Raw genomic sequence first — 22,210 nt, 5'->3', positions numbered from 1 at the left:
ATCCTGTTACAGTTTTTGTATTTCATGGGTAAAAAGAAGAATCTTGTAATTATCCTAGAGGAAAAAGTTACCTGCATTTCTTTTAATGTTCAAGGAATTTTATTTCTCGTCAAAGGTGATAGAAATAGTCTTTATTATTTGTGGTCTTGAAAAATAGTCCCTCATTTTCTTTGTAAAAATTTTACTTGAAAACCTGTTGCAGTTGACAAAGTGATGCACCAAAATTAAAAAAGAAAAAATTTAGGATGAGGAAAGTCCTCAGATATATACTGATCGTTATAAATATAAATATAGGAATAACGGTAGACTGATAATGAGAATAATAATTAAATAGAAAGTTATATCTAAGTAATTATTGTAAATAAGATTATAGACATAAACTCCAAAGTAAAAAGTAGTTCTTGAATATATATATGTGTGTGTATATATATATGCAATTAATAACAGTTTTCTGGGTCTCAAATTCCAGATCATTTTTTTTTAATTGTGGTAAAATACATATGACATAAAATTCACCATTTTAAGTGTATAGTTCAGTAGTGTTAAGTTTATTCACTTTGTTATGCAACCAATCTCTGGAACTTTTTCATCTTGTAAAACTGAAACTCTGTACCTGTTAAATAACACCTCACTCTTCTCCCTTCCCCCCAGCCCCCGGCAACCACCATTCTCCTTTGTTTCTATGAGTTTGACTCTCTAGATACCTCATCTAAGTGAAATCATACAAGGTTTGCCTTTTTGTGACCGATTTATTTACAGATTACATTTTTAAGGACTGCAAAGAGGAGGAGGCTTGAAGAGGTTGGGTAACTAGGAATGGCAGACTGATTTTCTCATTTTAGTATAATTTGTTTTGGTTTTGCTGAAGAGTCTTTATTGTTTGCTTTTATCTCTATTTCTGCTTAGATTTGTTATTAGGGAAACCTGCTTCTCTTCTCGGAGTCAAGTACATTTTCAGCCTCAATTGATATGATCATGTGTTGTTGTCTTTTGTTACTGTTGTTTGTTTGTTTTTTCTCTATTACATCGCTAGATTTCCTGATAGTGAACTGCACTCATTCCTGGAATAAACTCTAATGATAATAGTGTATCTTTTTTTGGTAACATTGTTATATTCCGTTTGAATATATGAATTGAATATATTCAATTTTATTTAGGATTCTTTTTTTTTTTTTCCATCCAAAATAGTTAGTTGTTAATCCCTTGAAGTTACACCATCAAACTTGATGGGAGTTATTTTAATAGGTATTCTTGTGCACATTTCTCCTTAAGTATACTTTATCTTCAATGCATAACTTTTAAACTTAAGAGAAAAAATAGCAAGCAGGAAGGATACAATGCAATATGCATTTCATTTTGTTCCAAACAAGCAGCTAAAAAAAAAGAAAAAAAAAAAAAGACAGCATACATTAAACAAAGTGCATCAGTTCCAACGAATTAGTATTAGAAAGAGGCCTAATTCGCTGAAGACAGTCAGAGGACTGCCAGGGTGAGACTTCTGGCTGGTTCCAGCGCTGTGTTTAGGATTCCTGAAGTTACATTTACATGTTTGCTTGATCTTTGGTTGGTTGCTTGCTTGCTTTGTTTTGATAAGGGACATTCCAAGTTTAGTTATTTAAGTTTTGCTGGCCTAATAAAGGCTTATGACAGCGCCTGCTTCATAAGGTAACTTACCATTTTCTACAGCCTGGGAGAGTGTAAATAGCATTGAAATTTGAAGGCAAGGTAGAGGATAGATAAAATCCAGCTGTGCACCCATCTGTACCTATGTCATTTTTAAAAGTGGTTTTAAAAATTCCTTTTTATGCTGTTCTAGGGTTTTCAAATTTTAAAGTGCATATGAACTCATTAAGCTGCAGATTCTGATTTCGAGGGTCTTGGTGGAACCTGAGCTTCTGCATTTCCAGCAAGCTCCCAGGTTATGCCAGTGCTGTTGGTTCTGGGACCACATTTTGAATAACAAGAGACTAGCATGGTGGTTCCCAAACTTTGCTGCACATTGGAATCACCTGGGCAACTTTTAGAACATCCTCGTGTCTGGGTCATATCCATACCAGTTAAATCAGAATAGCTGGGAGTGGAAGCCACGCATAAATTGCTTTTTAAGAACCCCAGGTGGTTCGAATGATCAGCAAATTTTGGGGACCACTGCACTAGGTAAGTGTTCTATTCAGGGTCCACTTTGCACAGTTGTGGTTACTTTTATTTTAGTAAGTAATTGCCCCTTTAAGTTTTGAAAGTTGCGGTCAGTAAGTTGTATGTGTTAATCTCTCATAATTCTTTTAATGCATTTGGTTTCTATGGTTATGTCTCCCTTCTATTCTTGTAGTTGTATATTTTTGCCTTCTCTTTTTTCCCTTAATGAAGCTTGCAAATGATTTTTCTGTTTTGCTTGTCTTTTCAGAGAATCATCTTTCCTTTCGTTGTTTCAAATATTCCTCTTTTTTCTATTTTATTAATTTCAGCTTTTATCTTTAATTCCCATTTGAATTTTTGTTGGATTGTTTTGCTGTTTTTCTTTTATGGTAAACAATTTTCCTTTTTCTTTTGTCTTTTTCTTTTCATTGCTTTCTAGATGGCTGACAATTTTTCTTTTGATTTTCTGTTTGATTCATGGCTTATTTTCTTAATTTTCATGTAGTTCAGAAGATATGGTCACTTTATTTTAACTTTTAGTTTTATTTGCCAAAGATAAACAGAATGGCCTGAAAAATTCTCCACTTTTAAGAATTTGTTAACATTTTCTTTTTGGTCAAGGACATGAATCAATTTTTATAAAATTTCCATGGATATACCAACAGAGTATAAGATGTATTTGAATGATATAAAATAAGTCTAATAGCCTAATAGTCATATTAAAATCTAAAAGACACATTCTAAAAAATAAGCCTAATTGTCTAATAGTCATGGTCAAATCTAAAAGATGTATTCAGAGTTCTCACTATAGTTATATTTTTATCAAGTTTCTTGTATCTTATTGGATTTCATTTTATGCATTTCTTCACAATACTGTTTGGTGATAAAAATTATATTTTTATCAAGTTCCTTGTATATTATTAGATTTTATTTTATGTATTTCTCCACAATATTGTTCGCTGCACCAATACCTTGTTTGGTGCATGTATTGGTGCATTTCTCCACAATATTGTTTGGTGCATGTCATTCATAATGTTCTTTAACCTGTTTATTTTAATTCATCTTAAATTCCATCTTAAAACCATTGCTAATTGACACTGATTTCTTTTTGTGTGAATTTGCCTGACTTCTCTGCCTACTATTTTATTTTCAACTTTTTGTTCTTATTCTCACTTTGTCTTAAGTATGCTCCTCAAAAGTAGCTGGATTTTGTTTGCTTAAGTTAATCTAATGCTTTCTTTATGGGATAATTCAGTCCACTTACATTTGTTATAATGATTGATATATTTGATTTGATTCCTCTTGTTTTACTTTAATCATTTATTTATACCTTATGTCCTTATTTTGACTGTCTTAAGTTCCTATTCATTGTATTTTGTTTCCTAGCTGTTAATTTGGAAGTTCTATCTTCCCTTTCCCTGCTTTTAAAATGAAATGTCTCTCATTATTTGAAAATAGTATACACCTTTCATATTGACTCACAGGTACTATGATTATCTGGTATTTTAGAGAAGAGAAATGGGGGGACGTAGAAAAATTGCTTCACTTGCCTTAAGTTTACATAGTAAGTGACAGAGCTGATTTTTTAGTATAGTTTAATGTAATTTAATATAATTATATTAATTGTAGTATATTTTAAGATGATATTATAAAATTTAATTTTATTATAATTTCAATATAGTAAAAATAAACATAGTCCACTTAGTAAACCATAAAGTATGTGTGCTAAGAAATTTTAAAATCTGCAAGAATTAATTTTCTTGAATAATATGTAATAAAATTGTCTCAAGATCAGAAAATAGGAGTAGATTAAATTTCGTGAAACACTTGGAGTTGTCTAAGAATCTTCTCTGAAACACATTCTGGAAAGATGATTTTACCAGTGAGTTTTTCCAAACTTTCAACTTTTTTTTTTTTTTTATGAAAAATAATGACTGTCATCCAAACCATTTTATGAAGCATGCATATAACCCTGGTATGAAAACTTGGCAAATAAAATACAAAGATTCCCACAAAAGTATCCCAACTACATATAGAGAATTTGGAAGAAAACTGTTAATAAATCAGTTCAACAGTAAATTTAAAAAGCTATGTTCCATGGACCAACAAAAATAATTTAATCTAAGAATTTGTAATATGTAACAACAAAAAATGCTGTAATGGAAAAAAAGGATAATCTCACAATGCCAAAAAGACATTTAATAATAACAACGATTCTGATCAGAAAACTTTAAAAAACACTCTGAGAAAACTAGGAATAAACGAATATATCAGATGATGAGGAAAAATCAATCATCAATTAATGGCCAAAATTATTAACTGTGAAACTCTAGAAGTATTCTCATTAACATTATGAATAAAATATTCCTGCTAGCACTATTCCTATTTTACATATTTTTGAAAGTTCTCTTCAAAGAAATAATGCATATGTATGTGAAAATATCTAACATTATTATAATTAAATAAATGAAAGTTATAACATTAATGTAATGATATCTTTTCTCTATCAACTTGCCACAGTTAAAAACAAATCCCATTAATATGACTAATATGTAATCCTGGCAGCAGGGTGGTGACATGGAAACGCTCATGATGTGCCTGAGGGAGTATAAATTGGCAAAGACCTTTATGGAAAGCAGCTTGACAGTTTTTACCAAGAGCTTTAAAAGAGTTTATGTCCTTTGACCCGCTAATTCCACTTCTGGGAACTCCAGCCTAAGGAAATCATAAGAATTGCTGACAAAAATTTGTGTCGTACGATGTTAATGGCAGTGCTGTTTATAATATTTTTTAAACTGGGAAATAACCTAAAATGCCAAACAATGGGAGAATGGTCACATAAAGTATGATACAGCCATGCAGTATAATATGGTGCAGGCATTAAAATCATGCTTTTGGAAAAGTATTTAATCTAAAGGGAAAGATACAATGTTACTTAGAAAAAGGCAGGATATGCATTTATTTAAATTTTAATCTCAATTTTATAAAAATCCATATTTATGTATATTATATATATGTAGGAAAAGTTTAATGGACTCAAAGGAAATACTTAAAAACATAAATAATATATTAATATACTACTATCAGAGTGTGTTAAAGTCAGAAAAATTCTGACTCTACCAGGTCATTTCAATCACCATCAGGGATTTACATTTCATGTTGAAGGACAAACTTAATTGTAAATTTATACTAAAATGTTAGCTATAGGCTGAGATTCAGTCTCTGTGCAGAGAATTGTTATCTTTGCTGTGATTAGTGTATCTATTTTATAATCACAGTTTCCATCCTTAACCATGGACGGTTCAGATCAGTTGAGAAACTGAAGGGAGTCCTGTCTTATAACACCCCTACCAGAAAAATCACCAATGGGTTAGTTTTGGTAGCTGAAGTTTTATGAAGATTGGCAAAGAGCTAGTATGAAATAATCTTATCTTCTCCCCCTTTACATCTATAAACAAAACAATTTAGGCATCTTTTACACTCAGTTGAAGGAAGTGAACAATTGGAATCCTAGGGCTGGAGCATGCCTGTGAGATACCCACTGTTCTCTTCTTTCTCCAAATTGAGCAATGCAAGAAAACTAACAGGAAAACAGCCGTGTAAAAAAGTGGAATCCGAGAGTTGCAGTGGGCTTTTGAAGTGCTCTTATCCAACTTCCTACCCAAAGTGAGAATTCTTAAATCCAGTGGAGGGGTCTTTACATCTGCTGGGAAACCCCCTATATTTGTAGACACAGGTTTCCTCATTCTGTAAAACAGTAACAACTTGAGGATAATTGTGGGCATGATGTGCATTCATGCTTTCTAAGATCTTAGTGCAGTAGCTTGGCATGTGTTGGTTATTATTACCTTTGCAAGGTCTCACATTCCTTTCTAGGACTTTTCTTATTGGATGACAAATCTGTTTACTGAGCCAAAAAAACAGTTCCTGGAACTATGCAGAATAAGTCTAATCCACCATCTACATTAACAGTCCTTCAAATACTTGAAGACAGCTTTCATGAATTTAATAACTGCTTTCTGTGTTTTTTTTTAATTTCAAGAATAGAACACAGTAGACCATAAAAATGAGCCATTATCAGTCTTCCTTTGGATTTTCTGTGTAAATGTTGTTTAACATTTAAATGGTGCTGATTATAATTTGAGATATTAACAGTTAGATATGCCATTGCATCCCTCTGTTATTGTTTGTAAAGGAGGTTAAACACTATATTAACTTCTGAGTAGTGATTTATTGTTGCTTTTGTTAGAGAAAAATAAAAACAGTAAAATAATATAATTTGATATTGCCTTTGAGAATTTTCAGTTTGCAGAGGTCTTTATTTCCTACTCAATTTTATTTTTTAAAAAGCATACATGTAGTGTAAATACAGCATCACATAAATGCTAAGTTGTTCTTTGCTTCCTGGTGTAAGCTGTTGTGTAATATTGCTCAGTAACCATTAAGCAGCTGCTCTGTCTCAGAGATGCTCATATTTCCTTTGGTAGATGAAGGGAATTTACTGTATGAATGTCTCCAAATTGCTTTAAGATCTTTGGCCTCTGTGTCAGCTATTTAGATTCACAGTGGTCTATGTAACACATGAAAACCATGTTTTTAGAAGGCCCCAGAAGCCTGGAGGTTACACATGGGGTTGTGTTGACAGCAAGCACCTGCATTTTGCTGAGTGTTACCCTCTGTATTGTATAGCAGGGCTTCTGACCCCCTGCATGATCCTCTCCAGTTATTTTGCCAGAGTCCTTAAGTACTCTTTCGTTTGCTTGTGAGCAAGGACTATTAGCTGGCCAAGTACCGTGTCATCCACTGTTTCTTTTCTTTAGCCCGCCTCATCTTGGGTAATGTCTGTCCATTGTAAAGGCTGTAAAGGCTGCACTGCGTGCAGAGATGCATGAAGGGGGCAGCCATCTGCTTCAGGTGCTTCTCCCAGGCTACCCAGCCGCCTGATTCCCACCCACCCCCCTCCTATAAGGTCATTGTCACCACTTAGCCTTGGGAGCCCTCCTTTTACTGAAGTCTCGCTGTGCTCCACACAGGAGTGGAGCCCAGTGGGACCTATGGTGTTGCGTTTTGGCTAGTGGGTGCGAAAGCAGTTCTGACATATTTTCAATGTCTTTCATAGTTTCAGTAAAATCTTTCAGTTTTCCTTGTAGATCCAAATTCCTTAGAACTTGGGGAATTGGGGGTAGGGAGTGGAGAAGCACCCTCAGCATTCTGAGTTGCCTTCCCTTTTCTATGAGATGGTCATTGCATTTGTCTGTGTGTGACTGCCTTGCTGTCTTCCTGCTGGTAGGATTACCTTGAGGTGGCTCTTCCCTCCCTTAGGATTCGGCTCGTGACAGGACCACACATCACTCCATCTTAATGGGAATGACTTAGAAGCAAATGGAGTCCTAACTACTCATTGGAGTGATAAGGAAATGAACTTCAGATAATATCCATGTATTGAATTGTTATTAAGTATTACACATGGAATAATTTATATAAATGAAATGTTCACTATTCATTCACTCATTCATCGATTTATATATATTTGTGAACTACTTGAACCCCTCTAGTCCCTTGGTAGTTATTTTGTACTACATGCCTAAAGTTGTACATTAATTACACAACAAAGTCAGAGATATAATCTGACTGTAATCATTATGCTTTCCCATTTTGCCCAAAAGCTTAAATAAACTCCTCGGCAAACAAGTTCCAGAAAATAACAAGGGTCAGTAGAGTTATCCTTCGATCTTAAGCTATCTTTATCTTCATTGTTATAAAATTATGAAGGTGTTCATTTGTGACCATGTTTCAAAAAGCTGAACTTTACATTTGTTTTGCAAGCGTTTCGTAGTTACTGTAATGTGGGCGATGAGTTAGTTGTTAAGGGAGATATAGAGATGAACAAAACCCAGTCACTCCCCCAAATAAGAAGAAACACAAGGCTTGAAAACAGTTATCTTGGTAAACTTGAATGTGCAAAGTGATATAAAGTAAGAACAAACTAGATGCTATGTGAATACAGAAGAAAGAGATTATTTCTAGGTGGCACAGGAGTTGGGAGGGGAGGGTGGAAAAGCAGATTATGGAGCAGATGGTGGTTGAGCTGGACATTGAAGGCTGCGAGGTGAGCCTGTGGAAAGAGGGCCCTTCTGATCAGAGGCAGCTACGTTAGAAAGATATGAGGGCAGGCCTTTACAGAGTACGGTTGGGGAAGGACAAATAATCTTGTCTGATTGGTTAAGCACACAGGCTATAGTCATGATAAATAAGTTCTCTGTATTTAATGTATTTGTCTTATATAAAATGTTATGTTTACCACATGTAAAATAAAGTATAATCTGTAAAATAAAGTATAATCTATTATGCTTAAAACAACAAAAGCAATAGAAATCTTTGTATACAATGATAACCTATCAAAATTAAAAACATAATAGATGTTTATGTAACACATGTCTCCAGCCACACAAAGGGAGTCAATGTCCTTTTTATGTCTCAGTGGCTTTTAGCACTTTGTACAATGTTGTCTACCTGGAAATTTCTCAATAATCACTGAAATGAATTCAACCTGGTGAAAAATTAATTGCTGAAGAAGTAGGCGTTTCTTAAAATAGAGCTGCATCAAGTGGGGACACTTTGTTATTATCCTCTTAAAAATGTATATCTTTTTCAGAGCAGTGACTTAACATGAGACCTGAGTTTTATCACCAACTGAGATCTCATAATTTCTTCTCATTCTTTTGCTATTTCTAAAGAAGGTAGATGGATGGCTATAAAACAGTGTTCAGACATACGCAGCACCCCTGTTTATTCACAGCAGTGAGGCATATATGCTAATTGAATGACTTTCTGTCTTTTCATGCTGTGTATGGTTAAAAAGTGGGCTGGTAGCTTTCTCTCTGGTAAAATTTCTAAATGATGATTTACAAATAACTTGAGCGTGTCTGGAATTCAGTGTGCATATTTCAGTGTATGGGTGATTGCTGACTCCATAGGCCAATCCTAACTTATTGGTAACATTTACTCAGTGCCTACTCTGGGTTTTATATTTTTATCTCACTTATTATTTGTAACAACGATGTAAGGTAGGTAATTTTATCATCTCTAATATACAAATGAGGAATCTGAAGTACAAAGAGTCTAAATGTTCCAGGACTATTATTATTATTAATTTAGAATTATTAATTATTATGATTAATTATTCCAGGATGCCACACTGGCAAACTGTAGTCAGGAGTCAAACCCCAGCTCTTTGACTTGAGTGAGCCATGTTGCTAAAACACCCAGACCTCTCTCATCCCTGCCCCGAATCTAATCTCTTGGTCAGCCCTGAAGCTTTATGGAACATCCAATCAAATTGCCGGTTCTTGGAACTTAGAGTTTTTTCCTGGAAGCATTTTAATTCTGAGGATTTTCACACTCTTATTCTCTCCCTGGGGCAGCAGAGAGTAGCCATATCCCTCCTACCTAAGGTGTTCCCTCCCTCCTTACCCTCACTACACTTCCTTCTTCTGGATGAGAACCTGGGGATAGGACTGGTGGCCCCATCTGCAGTCCTGGAAAGAGTTAGACCAGCTAGCAAGCATGTCTGACTTACTCAGGCTCCTGACCCGTGGCCCACAGCTACTGTGGGCCCTGGACCTGGAGGTCATGGAAGGGTCAGGAGGCATTCCTGGAGGTCTGGCTTCACCACATTCGCCAGAAAAAGGATCCAGTTCTTGACATGAAGGGAGTCCCAGGGAGTGGCAGCAAGGGTGAGAAAGCAGTGAAATCATGTGAGGTATATTAATGGTGCACAGAAATAGGTCTGTGTAAAGTATTTGCTGTATGTACGGGTTCTGCTTTTGTGTGATCCATGACGGGAACAAGGGTGGGAGTGCTGGTAACAGCAACTCACTTTTTAATCGGGGAAGGATTTGTGAAAGAACAGTGGTTTCAAGAGATCTTTGGAGTAATTCCAACAAGGTGCTAATTGTGGCTGTGATTTTCCTTTTTCTTTATTTCTTTTTTTTTTTTAATGGATGGACTTTAGTCTACCAGGTGCTACCGATCTGAGGGCCTCTGAACCTTCATTCCCTATGCGTGGGCAGTGGCAAATAAAACCATACCAATTGCCCTGTACAATTGGAAAGTTAAAAAATTTTCCTGAGAGATTATTTAGCTTCTAAAGGTTAAACGTTTGTTTAAACGGACCCAGTTTGCATTTTACAAGAGTTTTGCTTTTACAGTTCTTCGTTGTAAGCATACTTGGGTTTTGTTCTAACCTTTGGTTTAAAACACTTGAACAAATTCTAGTGTTTAATCATTTATTTGCTTCCTGCTTATGTTGATCTCTTTCATCTTGATGTTTATTTTCAGGATACCTTGAGGATAGTTTTGTAAAATCTGGAGTCTTCAATGTATCAGAACTTGTGAGGGTATCCAGAAGTAAGTAAACTCTTTTCTTATTATTTAACTATACAGTATGATTTAAAATATTTTATATTTGAACCTTAAATACAGTATGAAGAGAACTGTGTATTAGGAGAATTTGAGTTTTTAAATCTCTGACCTTTTGATGAAATCAGAAGTGAACATATTTTGTCTGGTTTTCTAAAATATTTGCATTTAAATCAACACTTTCTGTAGCACAAAAACAATTTGCGGTTTGTTCTGCTTGCTGTGTTATCGGTATTCGTTTAATTCACTGTTCACTCTGTGACCATAGATGGTCATTTATATCAAAGGAAGTGTGATTAATTAAATGTACTCAGTGTTGTTATGATAACCCACATAAGTTTCCTGTAGATAAGTGCTTTTTCATTTTGCTAACATTTTGGTGAGGGCTTGGAGATGTACAGGATATACACACTAACATGCAGAGTGTAGAGGGATGCAGAAATTAACTTTGCAGATTGTAGCTGGATATAGATAGAAAGCATTGTTATCCAAAACAATGTCCAATTGTTTCCATTGGGCACCTCACCTGAGACACCATTCTTGACAGGCTGGATGAGAATTTTCTCGAGTAAGTTCACCTGGCCAGCTAACTAAGCAAGGGGGACGTTTCCTTGATCAACTCTTTTAGTTATTACTGGTGTGTGCAGATATATGTAAGATGCCGTTCTTATCTCATTGATTATGCTGAAGGGGGTGACTCATTTCTACTTGCTCTCTTCTCTGATTTAGCTTATTTATGTAACTTTGCAGGGTGTATTTTCACCTGACATTTTGATAGAGAGTGTCACAGTTTGGAATGATTTATTCAGATGATGTAGGGGCACTCTGCAGCCTGTTTAAGTTGTGTTTTTCACTTGGGTCAAATTCAGAGGTCATGAACAAGAATTATGATGATCCAAAAAGAACAAACAAGAATGAGTTACTAAGGGTAAGTATAGGTAGTGCTTTAGCATGGCGTTGAGTGAAGTAATCTCCAAGGTAGTAGGTGACTTTGTCTTTGGAACTGTAGTTTCTCAAATAGTTCAGATGTCTGAAGTGGCTAGTGCAAACAGCCTGTATTTCAGAGAGTTCTGTACATGAGCATTTAAGACTTTAGTAGCCAGGGAAGACATATGGGAACATATGTTTATGTATGACTGATTCACTTTGTTATAAAGCAGAAACTAACACACCATTGTAAAGCAATTATACCCCAATAAAGATGTTAAAAAAAAAAAAAAAAAGACTTTAGTAGCATCCTTTCTGACGTAATTCTGCAGTGGATAAATGTATGCCCCAAAGACTTCTGCCCTGGGTCTGTTGACTTGGGGGCAGTGTAGGAGACCAAATTAATATCCTGTATGCCTGTACCTATAGGGTTCATACTTGCTGGGCAAGAGGATTCTGATGGTCTACTTCATTTACTTCATTCACCAAGGCGATGAGCCTTGTTTGTTTTTCCTGATCAATATGTGTTGTGCAAAGGCCTCTGATATTTGAACTTTTTTATGTTTATTTTTAATTTGGAAAGGAACATGCCTGACTGACTTACTACTACTTTATGGCATCATGTAAGGAAGGGGGTATTTAAAGATGTGTGTATGTGTGTGTGTGTTTCCCCATACTGCTCTTTAGCAGAGAGGTTATGCTGCTACAGTTATGAGACATTATGAAATTATTTGTTTAAATTTGTACTTTTCTCAGTTTTATGATATATTTTCACCCTTCTTATGAGAAGGACAGTAGAGTCGTCTGTCAGAAAATATTACTAGTTCCTCATTATAGGTAACATTATGCTAGATGCTGTAGGAGAGCCACATGAGAACTTTTAAAAGCCCAGATTGATATTTTGAGAAATCTGAATTTGAAACATAAAAATAGATTTAAAAAATACCTTTTTAGGGACTTTCCTGGTGGTCCAGTGGTGGAGGATTCACCTTCCAAAGCGGGAGGTGCAGGTTCGATCCCTGGTTTGGGAGCTAAGATCCCACATGCCTTGTGGCCAAAAAACCAGAACATAAAACAGAAGAAATATTGTAACAAATTCAATAAAGACTTTAAAAATGGTCCACATCAAAAAAATCTTAAAAAAAAACCCTTTCTATAATAGTTCAGAAATGAGGCAAATTTAACATATACCATTCATTCTTTCTTGATTCATATTGTCATCTCCTAGAGGTTTTTAAGTTATCTGTTATAACAAACATTACTAATTTGTAATTAGTAGATTAATTATCTGTATTCATTCATTAGTTACTTTATTCAGCAAACATGTATTTTCTACTGCATATGTAAATAGGTGTCTCTGAAATGCTTGAGAAGTTATTCTCCTAAGTGTTTTAATATATCCACATTATAATCTTATTTACACAATTGAACTTCATTGTTTATGAAATAAGGGTTTGCTAAGTAAACATCAACTTCAGCACAACCCTTACGCTGTATATCACAAATTCTGACTTCTTGAGGGTTTACGGTATGTTAATGGTTTCTGTCCTCTGGGGTTTTACTCTCACATGACCCTCTAATGTGCATGTTGACTTTAGCTAATGAAGCTATTCAGTTTTAGGATAGTGATCTTTCTGGTGAATGATATTATCACCATCTTAAAAGTTGATTTAGGATCAGCTTTTGGAGTGAGGAGAACAATAAGAGAGATTAAGGGTTGGCCTCTAACCCTTGGAGTCCGAGGTTCTTCTGAGCTTGGTTTCTAAGAGGGTATTGGCAGCCTCTTAAACATGATTTGCAGCCTTCGGGCCCCTTGCTGCTCTCTGGGAGAGGTGCTAACACTGGTCTTTGCATCTGATGTAAGTTTTTCCAGAGGCTTTTAAACAGGCACATCTGCCTGGGACTTGCTGTTCTCATGCACTTTGTCATTAGATAAATTTTGTGCCTGTGTGCTGTTTTAGAATCTGGCCATGTTCGCTATTAATCTACTTTAATTTCCGTAATCTCCCGTTTAGTGTAAAAATGCACACTAGATTTTACAGTGCTCGTGTGTAAATCCGTAGACAAGGTGTTTTTGTTCTTGTTTCGCTTAAGCCATGACTAAAGCTTGATTTTCCGTCTTGTACCCCACCCCCGCAGCTTTATTGAGATTTAGTTGACATGTAGCACTGTATAATTTTAAGGTGTGTAGCATAATGACTTGACTGACGTATGTTGTGAAATGCCACAGTAAGTTTAGTCAACATCCATCATCTCATACAGATACGAAAAAGAGAGAAAACGTTATTTCCTTGTGTTGAGAACTCTTAGGATCTACTCTCTTAACAGCTTTCCTGTATATCCTACAGCGGTGTTCATTGTAGTCCTCATGTTGTACATTACATCCCCAATACCTATTTATTTTACAACTAGAAGTTTGTACGTTTTGACCACCTTCCTCCAATTCTCCCTCCCCCCCCACAACACCCACCTCTGGTAACCTTTTCTTTGAGTTTGGTCTTTTGTTTGTTTGTTTGTTTAGATTCCACTATTGCCTTCTTGATACTTTGGAAGAATCCTTCTGGAACAAAACTTAGAAAAAAACAAAATTTCCAAAGATTTTTAATTATCATTTTCCTATAAATTATACCTAGTATGCATACGGTCAAGCAATCTGTGTTGACTATCAAGCCATATGTTTATTAAATAGAAACTACAAATCTTTGCCTAAATATTGCATGAGCTTAATAAATTGCAAATAGATGATATAAGATATAACCTGTAAGTTTCCCGTTGGTAACTCAGTTCTTTGAATTGTATCCATCACTGCTGTTGGAAGCCAAACAGATTGCTTACGTTCACTGAGCCCCTCAAATGCCTCCTTCCAGCACATACTCTGCTTTCCAATGTCACATAGAACATGGTTCTAATAATAAACTTTAAAGCATGTGGTTACTGTGGGATTTCTTACCTTGCATTTTTTTTTAACCTCTGGTGTACCTCAAGCCACAACAAGCAGCTACCTTTTAACTGTCCAAAGAACTCGAGCCATTAGGCATAGTTGCACATTGAACGCTAATATTTTCTGTGTAAAACGAGGCTGAAGCATATTATATAATATGAACAACCTAACAGAGGCAGGAACTCCAGAGTGTTAGAGCTGAGACTCATCTCGTATGTACTGATTAATTTTTAATGGGGAGAGATAATCGTTGTGTATTCCTTGATTGTTTCTCTCCAAAGCATGCACCTCCTAATCGTATTTTCTTTAAAAATACTTTGTTAGTCTCAGCCTGCCTGAGATATTGAAGTACGATTCAACTGATAGTGAACACATTTCACATGCTTATTAAAAATTCTGAGTAAGAAAAATTCCTTGAAAATCGGCTGTCCCTTCGGAATTTTTTACTCAACGTGTGGTTAGTTTGGAGAGAGGGGAAGGTTAAGTAGACTTTGTGTTCTTAGCGTGAATTTCAAGGGCTCCAGAATTTTCCCGCCCCACATAGGATACGCTTTCTCTCATTGGAGATCTTGAAGGCCTGATAAAAACAGGTGAAAAAATAGAAACTATTCTTAAGCATTGTCCTTTGACACCAACCTGGCTGGCCTCCATCTTGTATGTCATCTCTGCCCATGACCTTGCTCCTGTAGTAATTGCTGTTTAGAGTAACCTCCCTTTACTACCTTACTCATCTTCCAAAGCCCTGGGCCAGCTGTGACTTTTCCACAGATTTCTTGGACCATTCAAGCTTGTATCAGATTCTTCTTTCCTTGAAATCCTATAGCATTTATTGATCATGTCATTCATTTGGAAGTTTCATTATAAAACGCATTATGCTTATATCTCTGTGTTTTTCATGAGTATTTTGTTTACCCAACCTGTTGCCCAGTATGTCTTATTAAGCACGGGAACTATCTTAGACTATTTTGGGTCCCTTGCAGCATCTGCCAGTAATGGGCACAATATCTTTTTTTTTTCACAATATCTTATTGAATGAACAAACCTTCAGCAAATAGGTTCATTTGTACCAGTTCACCAGCTTTGCGTGGGTTTTTGAACTGTTTCATCTTTGCTGACCACTCTAGGTTGCCAGGGAAGAATTTCAGGGAAGAAAGCAAGGAAAGAAGGGAATTCACATTTGTTGAATATCCATTATACACTAGGCATGATGCTGGACTTTTATCACTCCTTACCTCATCTCATCCTCAAAATAATCATATGTTATTCTAATTTTCATTTTATTCTAATTTTATTCTAATTTTCATTTTACAGTTCAGGAAACTGAGGCACATAGCCAATAAGTGGCAGAGGGAGTTAAAACTAAAAGGCTGTCTATCTCCCAAGATCCTACTCATTCTAACACGACATGCTGTCTGACAGATTTATTCAAGATGTCTAGAAACCAATTTTAAAAATTTGAAAAGATGTAATCCATTGTACAACAACCAATATTACATGAAAATTTTCAGTTCTTAATACATCAACAAGCTCAAAAAGACTTCTTGATTTATAAAATAATACCTTAAAGTATAAAACTCCATGAGTATATTTTAAATGACTTATGAAATTGGGCATACAAACTTTTTTAAAAACAAAACATAGCTGTTGAGTAAAACTGTACTCACCATTCATATATGAAACCTGAATATGTATTTTGGAAAAAGAATCTTGACTTTTATTTCATATTTGTCAATTTTACTTATATACCTGTCCTAATACAAGAATTATTTTTATATCAAATAATTATAAATATGATTTCTAATGCATTCTAACATTAATGTTAACATTATTATAAAATAATAATCGCCTCTTGTGAAACTATTCTAATTCGATTTATTTAACAATAATTTGGTTTTTGAGATCTGACTTAGTACAGAGTGCCTTGCTTGGTGCCGAGCGATAGGCAACATATATTGTTCCCTGTGGGGCATCTAGAGACTAGTGAGGTGACAGGTGTAGTGACGACTAACACAAAGGACTGAGTGAAGAAGCTTGGGCAGTGGAGTGGGAGAAGGGATAACCAGTGATGATAGCGTGCCTCAAGTTTCCACACTTGAACATGGGCATCGTGAGGATGTTTGCAAGTCTTAACCAGTGAAAGGCTGGTATTAGATTCTTAAGGTAAAGAGAGTTCCCCTCCTCCTTGCCCAGAGGCATGGAAAATATTAGATTATTACATTTGAATAGAGATGACAACAGTAAATGGCATTCCCAATGTTTGTTGGTGTTGTTGTTTCATTCCTCAGCACCCATAACCCAGGGAACTGGAGTCAACTTCCCAATTGGAGAAATCCCAAGCCAACCATACTATCATGACATGAACTCGGGGGTCAATCTTCAGAGGTCGCTGTCTTCTCCACCAAGCAGGTAACTGAAAGAGGAGCTGCTTTTGTTCTCAGTCTATATGCAAATAGGTAAATAAGTAGACGTGCAGATAGATAGGTACGCAGGTAAAGAGAAGGGGGAAATAAAGCAAAGAGTTCAAGATTTTTGCTGATTTTACACAAAGTTTTAATCTTTCCTGGTTAAATTTATTTTGAAATTTGAAAGTTAAATTGTTGTTCAAAGCATTTTAAAAAGGCTTTTTGGGGAGACAAGGGAACTATGAAAATGTATTAATATTTTTATCCCCTTATATGAAGTATTATAACTCTATAAGTAATTCTTCTGGTGACTTTAAAAATGGTATTGCCATAGCAAAGATCCCTGGTTTAGGATTGATTCATCCAACTTTTACCCTAATACCATGTCCAAGCTGGGGATAATGAAACATGAAAAATAAAATGTGTCATTTACTTAACCTTAAAAGGCCTCATTCTAGGCAACAGGTTTGCCAAGTTCTTCAGTTAGTTGATGTTCTTTGAATAATTTAGTTAACTCTCAGTTACCAGTGAAAGTATTACCTGCTCTGAGATTTGGCCTAACCAGCCTTTGTTGGGGAACAGCTACAGTGAGGTGACTTTGCCTTTTAGTTCTCTGCTGACATTCTCGTATTTCTCTCTTGACCTTCTGGTTGTAACTTTCGGTCCCACAGGAGTTTAAAAAGAGATCTCCTATTTAAGTGAGGGAAAGTTAACTTGGCAAGTTGTAGTACATGGGATTTCATATGTTCCCCTATTGTTGAATGATAGAAGAGGGCTGAGTGAATAAGACAAATATTATAGCTTTATTGGGTTTTTTTGAGTTGAATCTTCAATATAGGAAGAGCAATCTCATTTCCATGGCATTAAATATACCCACGATCAGATAGAAGATCATACGTGAGTTCCAGAGCAAAACATATATTTCACAGTATCAACTGTTAAAAAATTTAAAAATCTGGATAACTATATTCCTATGCTATTCTCAAAAACAAAAATTAATTGCATTTGAATTAATTGTGGGGCTATGCACATTTGTTTGTTTATTAACTAAGTTCAATTTGATGCCATTTATGGTCAAACTATATTTTCATATAGTTAGATTGCATAGCAAGATAATAGGGTTTATTATCATTAAAACTGTGATATGGTGAAGTGTTAAAAATGCTTTAGTTTTTCTAAATTTAAAATGCGAATAGTAATTTTTTATTTTGTCTGGTGGATTGGTATGCTGTCAACACAGATCTTTCCTCATGATCATTCAGTATCAGATACTACGTCATTCAAATAAAAAAGGTTTAAAAAAATTTCTCTATTATTTCCTTATGAAAGTCTTTTCTCCCTCATTTCAAGTTTTCCATACATATTTACCGCTGATTTACAGATGGGAGAATTAGATTAAAGGAGGCTTAAAAAATACATTCTAACTTTGGATACCCTACAAAGAAACTAAAGAAACTATTTACTCTCACTGTGGTTTAGCATGGATAGAAATTGCCATCTCCTGCATCATGTTGATACTCCGGGAGTTGTGAGTCAAATATTAATCACAAATGTATCTATGCATATACCCAGACATGCACATGCTTCCAGGATTTGGAAACAGTGTAGTAGAAAGAGCACAGTCTCAGAAGTCAGAAGTCTTTACTTTGTGTCAGACTGCTTCCATTAACATGCCCTGGGCAATTGATTTTCTCCAAATTTGTCTTCCCACTTGTAAGAAAATGGAGGATTGGTTTATGTGTATGGCTTCTAAAGTGAATTACAACTCTGAAATCCTATGACATTAGGTTTATTATCACTGTATAAAGTTCATTCAGAAGATATCGTTTTTAGTTTTTATTTCCATAGGTGTGAATAAGATTTCTTTTTAATTTAAGGAAAAAGTATCCATTTCTCTACTCATAACTTACTGTTTAATAGGGTATTGGTGAAGATGTTTGAAAGCAGTATATCAAGCAATATGGCATGTGGCATAGAATAGCTTTTTAATCTCTGCTCTAAATATTCACTTTTCTTAGTAATTGAGATAAAACTATGTTTTCTTTATTAAAATATATTATAATACTTTGAAAGTTATTTTGGTTTGAATTTGGCAATGGCCTATTTTTCATGGTTGATCTTAAGAATAAAGGATCAATAACCTAAGTTTTTAGGAAAAAAATCTAAAAACAATAAATGCTGGAAAGGGTGTGGTGAAAAGGGAACCCTCCTACACTGTTGGTGGGAATGTAAATTGATACAACCACTATGGAAAACAGTGTGGAGGTTCCTTAAAAAACTAAAAATAGAACTACCATATGACCCAGCAATCCCACTACTGGGCATATACCCTGAGAAAACCATAATTCAAAAAGAGACATGTACCACAATGTTCAATGCAGCACTATTTACAATAGCCAGGACATGGAACCAAGCTAAATGTCCATCGACAGATGAATGAATAAAGAAGATGTGGCACATATATACAATGGAATATTACTCAGCCATAAAAAGAAACGAAATTGAGTTATTTGTAGTGAGGTGGACAGACCTAGAGTCTGTCATACAGAGTGAAGTAAGTCAGAAAGAGAAAAGCAAATACCATGTGCTAACACATATATATGGAATCTAAAAAAAAAAACAAAATGGTTCTGATGAACCTAGTTGCAGGGCAGGAATAAAGATGTAGACAGAGAATGGACTTGAGGACACGGGGTAGGAGGGGGAAGCTGGGGCAAAGTGAGAGTAGCATTGATGTATATGCACTACCGAATGTAAAATAGTTAGCTAGTGGGAAGCAGCAGCATGCTCTCCCTCTGCTTTGCAATGACCTAGAGAGGTGGGATAGGGAGGATGGGAGGGAGGCCCATAAGGGAGGGGATATGGGGACATATGTATGCATATGGCTGATTCACTTTGTTGTACAATAGAAACTAACACAGTATTGTGAAGCAATTATACTCCAATAAAGATCTATTTTAAAAAAAGGATATATGAAATAGTTTGTAATCAGTAAAGTACTATAAAATTTTTAATATTATTAAAAATAGGGTTGTTACTAATAATTACTATTTTATAAGTGTCTTCTGAATGCCAGCCACTAAATGCATGAGATTTACATTTAATAACTCATTTAATCCTCTCAACCACTCCCCTTTTTATTATTTCCATTTTACAGATGATTAAACTGAGTTTAGGAAGGTTAAGGAGTTTACTTATCTTTGAATTGACATGAAGGGATTACATTTTTAATGGCAAGTGCCGTACCAACGAACGTTATTCATATTGATAATAATTATGAGTCAGGTACAATCGACAACAATTTTTAAATTAGTATACCTATCACATTAAGAATTCACTTTTTAGTACTGAAAATAGTGTTCTACTACTGGAAATATATTTCAACATGTAAATATAATAAACACATTTGTTAGACAGGTACAGTTCTGATATATTATAGTAAATGTTACATACAACTAGAAATGTCTGCTACTCCTATTGATGTCTTAGATACTCACCATTATTTCAAAGTGGTTCTGAGATACTGTTACTTGTGTTTGCGGAAATTTCCACAGTAAGAATATTCTCAGATTATGTATTTTCAGATGCTACACATCTTTCTGGAAATCCCATTAACATTCACTCTTGTCATATTTTAACAGCAAAAGACCCAAAACTATATCCATAGATGAAAATATGGAACCAAGTCCTACAGGAGACTTTTATCCCTCTCCGAATTCACCAGCTGCTGGAAGTCGAACATGGCATGAAAGAGATCAAGGTGAGTAATAAGGCGTTGCCTCTAGGAACAGTAGAGTAAAATGTCAGCTCCTTTCACAAATTTCATTTAGTCAAAATTTCATAATTGAATCAATATGGATTATATTTTTTTCATGAAATGATTGCAATAAAATTATTTTTAAGGTCATGTACTAGTCAAATCTTGTTAAAGTGAAGTTACAAAATTCCCATATTTTTATGTGTTTATTAAACTTTTTTTTTAGACAAAATGATCTTTTTAGAACCCTCAGTGTGTGTGTGACTGATGACGACCAGGCTACATTAGTTGGCTGGATTGTAGCAGAAGCACAAGTTCTGATTCAGTCAAATCAATCCGCTCCTCTTAATGGGGTATTTTAAGGAGGAGCCAGGCTTTAAGCGGTTCGCAGGTACTAGTTACTGAAAGTTCCCATTTAAAGGAAGCCATACTTCCTTTTGGAAGTAGGTACAACATGAACAATAAATAAATGTAATGTAAGACACTTGGTGTCTGAGTCAATCTAGTTATTCTATCTAGATAAAACTATAACCCAGTTCTAGGGCAGCTCTAGGGAAAAATATAACTTTAAGAAATAGGTATTATTTGGCTCTCTGAATTCATACTTTGCTCTTTTTCATTCTTAAAATCTATTGGATTAAATATACTTCATCCGACATACTCATGCCTTTTTGCCACAGAAGGAGATTATTAAACATGGAAACAAAGATTAGCTAACAATTTTTGTTGGTATGTATGCAAATATGACATATCAGCAGCACAAAATGTATTTGAAAATTCTTTTAGATAAAATTCTCCATTTTATTAAAAATGTAAAAAAAAAAAAAATAGAGCTCATTCTCAATGTTTTTTAGCCCATGACTTGGGCGTGTGTCTCTGAGGCTTGAGGAGCTGCATGTCCAGTAATCTCAGGAGACCAAATAGCTCTGAAGCTTAGCAGTTAAAGCCAAAGTTCAGGACTCCTTTTCTGCTGCTCCATGTTTTCCTACCGAGTGCCATAGCATTTAAAGAAGGGTGAAACATCTTCATGGAGGAATTGACATTGAGTCAGATGGGTCTCCTTTAGCATGCTGAGATTTTTAACTAGTAAAGAAGGGGACAGCGTGGGCACAGACAAAAGCACAGGCAAGCATTGAGGTGGGGAAGTAAATTTCTGAATGGCCATGTATGAGCCCTGTGGTGGAAGGCTGTGTGTGTGGATGGAAATAAAGGGAGATCGTTTTAAGGAAGGATTTGAAAATCAGCTGGAGAGTTTGGGCTCTGAGATCTCACTCCACCTCCCAAATCTATTCTTTAGACAGAACCATCTTTTAAAACATAATAATGTCATATCACTCCCCTACTTCAGTCACATCCTGCTTCTCTTAGGAGAAGCTCAGAATTCCTTCCTGTGATCCACGGACCTTTATCTTGTCCTCTGGCCTCTTGACCACTGCTCCAGCCTCAGCAGGGGCCGTCTGCTTCCTTCTTGCACTTGAGCCTACTGCTTTGTTTAGATTTGGAAATGCAATACCGAAGACCTTCATATAAGCCATGCCCTCTGGAGGGCTCCTCTTCTGTCTCTTCTTCTGGCAAATTCTTGGTCAGTTTTCAGGTCCCAGCCTAAATTGAGGAATTTCAATCTAA

General features: G+C 35.4%; 1 protein-coding gene across 3 annotated transcripts in view; it reads left to right on the top strand.

Annotated features, from left to right (window-relative positions):
- The window catches only part of NFIB (nuclear factor I B), a 234,776-nt gene that overhangs the window by 153,118 nt on the left and 59,448 nt on the right, over positions 1 to 22,210 (top strand). For all 3 annotated transcript variants that reach the window (XM_082842856.1, XM_082842857.1, XM_082842855.1), the window contains exons 4-6: positions 10,477 to 10,545; positions 16,711 to 16,831; positions 20,469 to 20,587. In XM_082842856.1, the coding sequence (XP_082698982.1) occupies positions 10,477 to 10,545; positions 16,711 to 16,831; positions 20,469 to 20,587 (309 nt within the window). The remainder of the gene's footprint in view (positions 1 to 10,476; positions 10,546 to 16,710; positions 16,832 to 20,468; positions 20,588 to 22,210) is intronic.

Source organism: Leucopleurus acutus, assembly GCF_964270905.1.
Source record: "Leucopleurus acutus genome assembly, chromosome: 7".
Lineage (NCBI taxonomy): Eukaryota > Metazoa > Chordata > Mammalia > Artiodactyla > Delphinidae > Leucopleurus > Leucopleurus acutus.
This window is presented reverse-complemented; position numbering and strand designations above follow the sequence as displayed.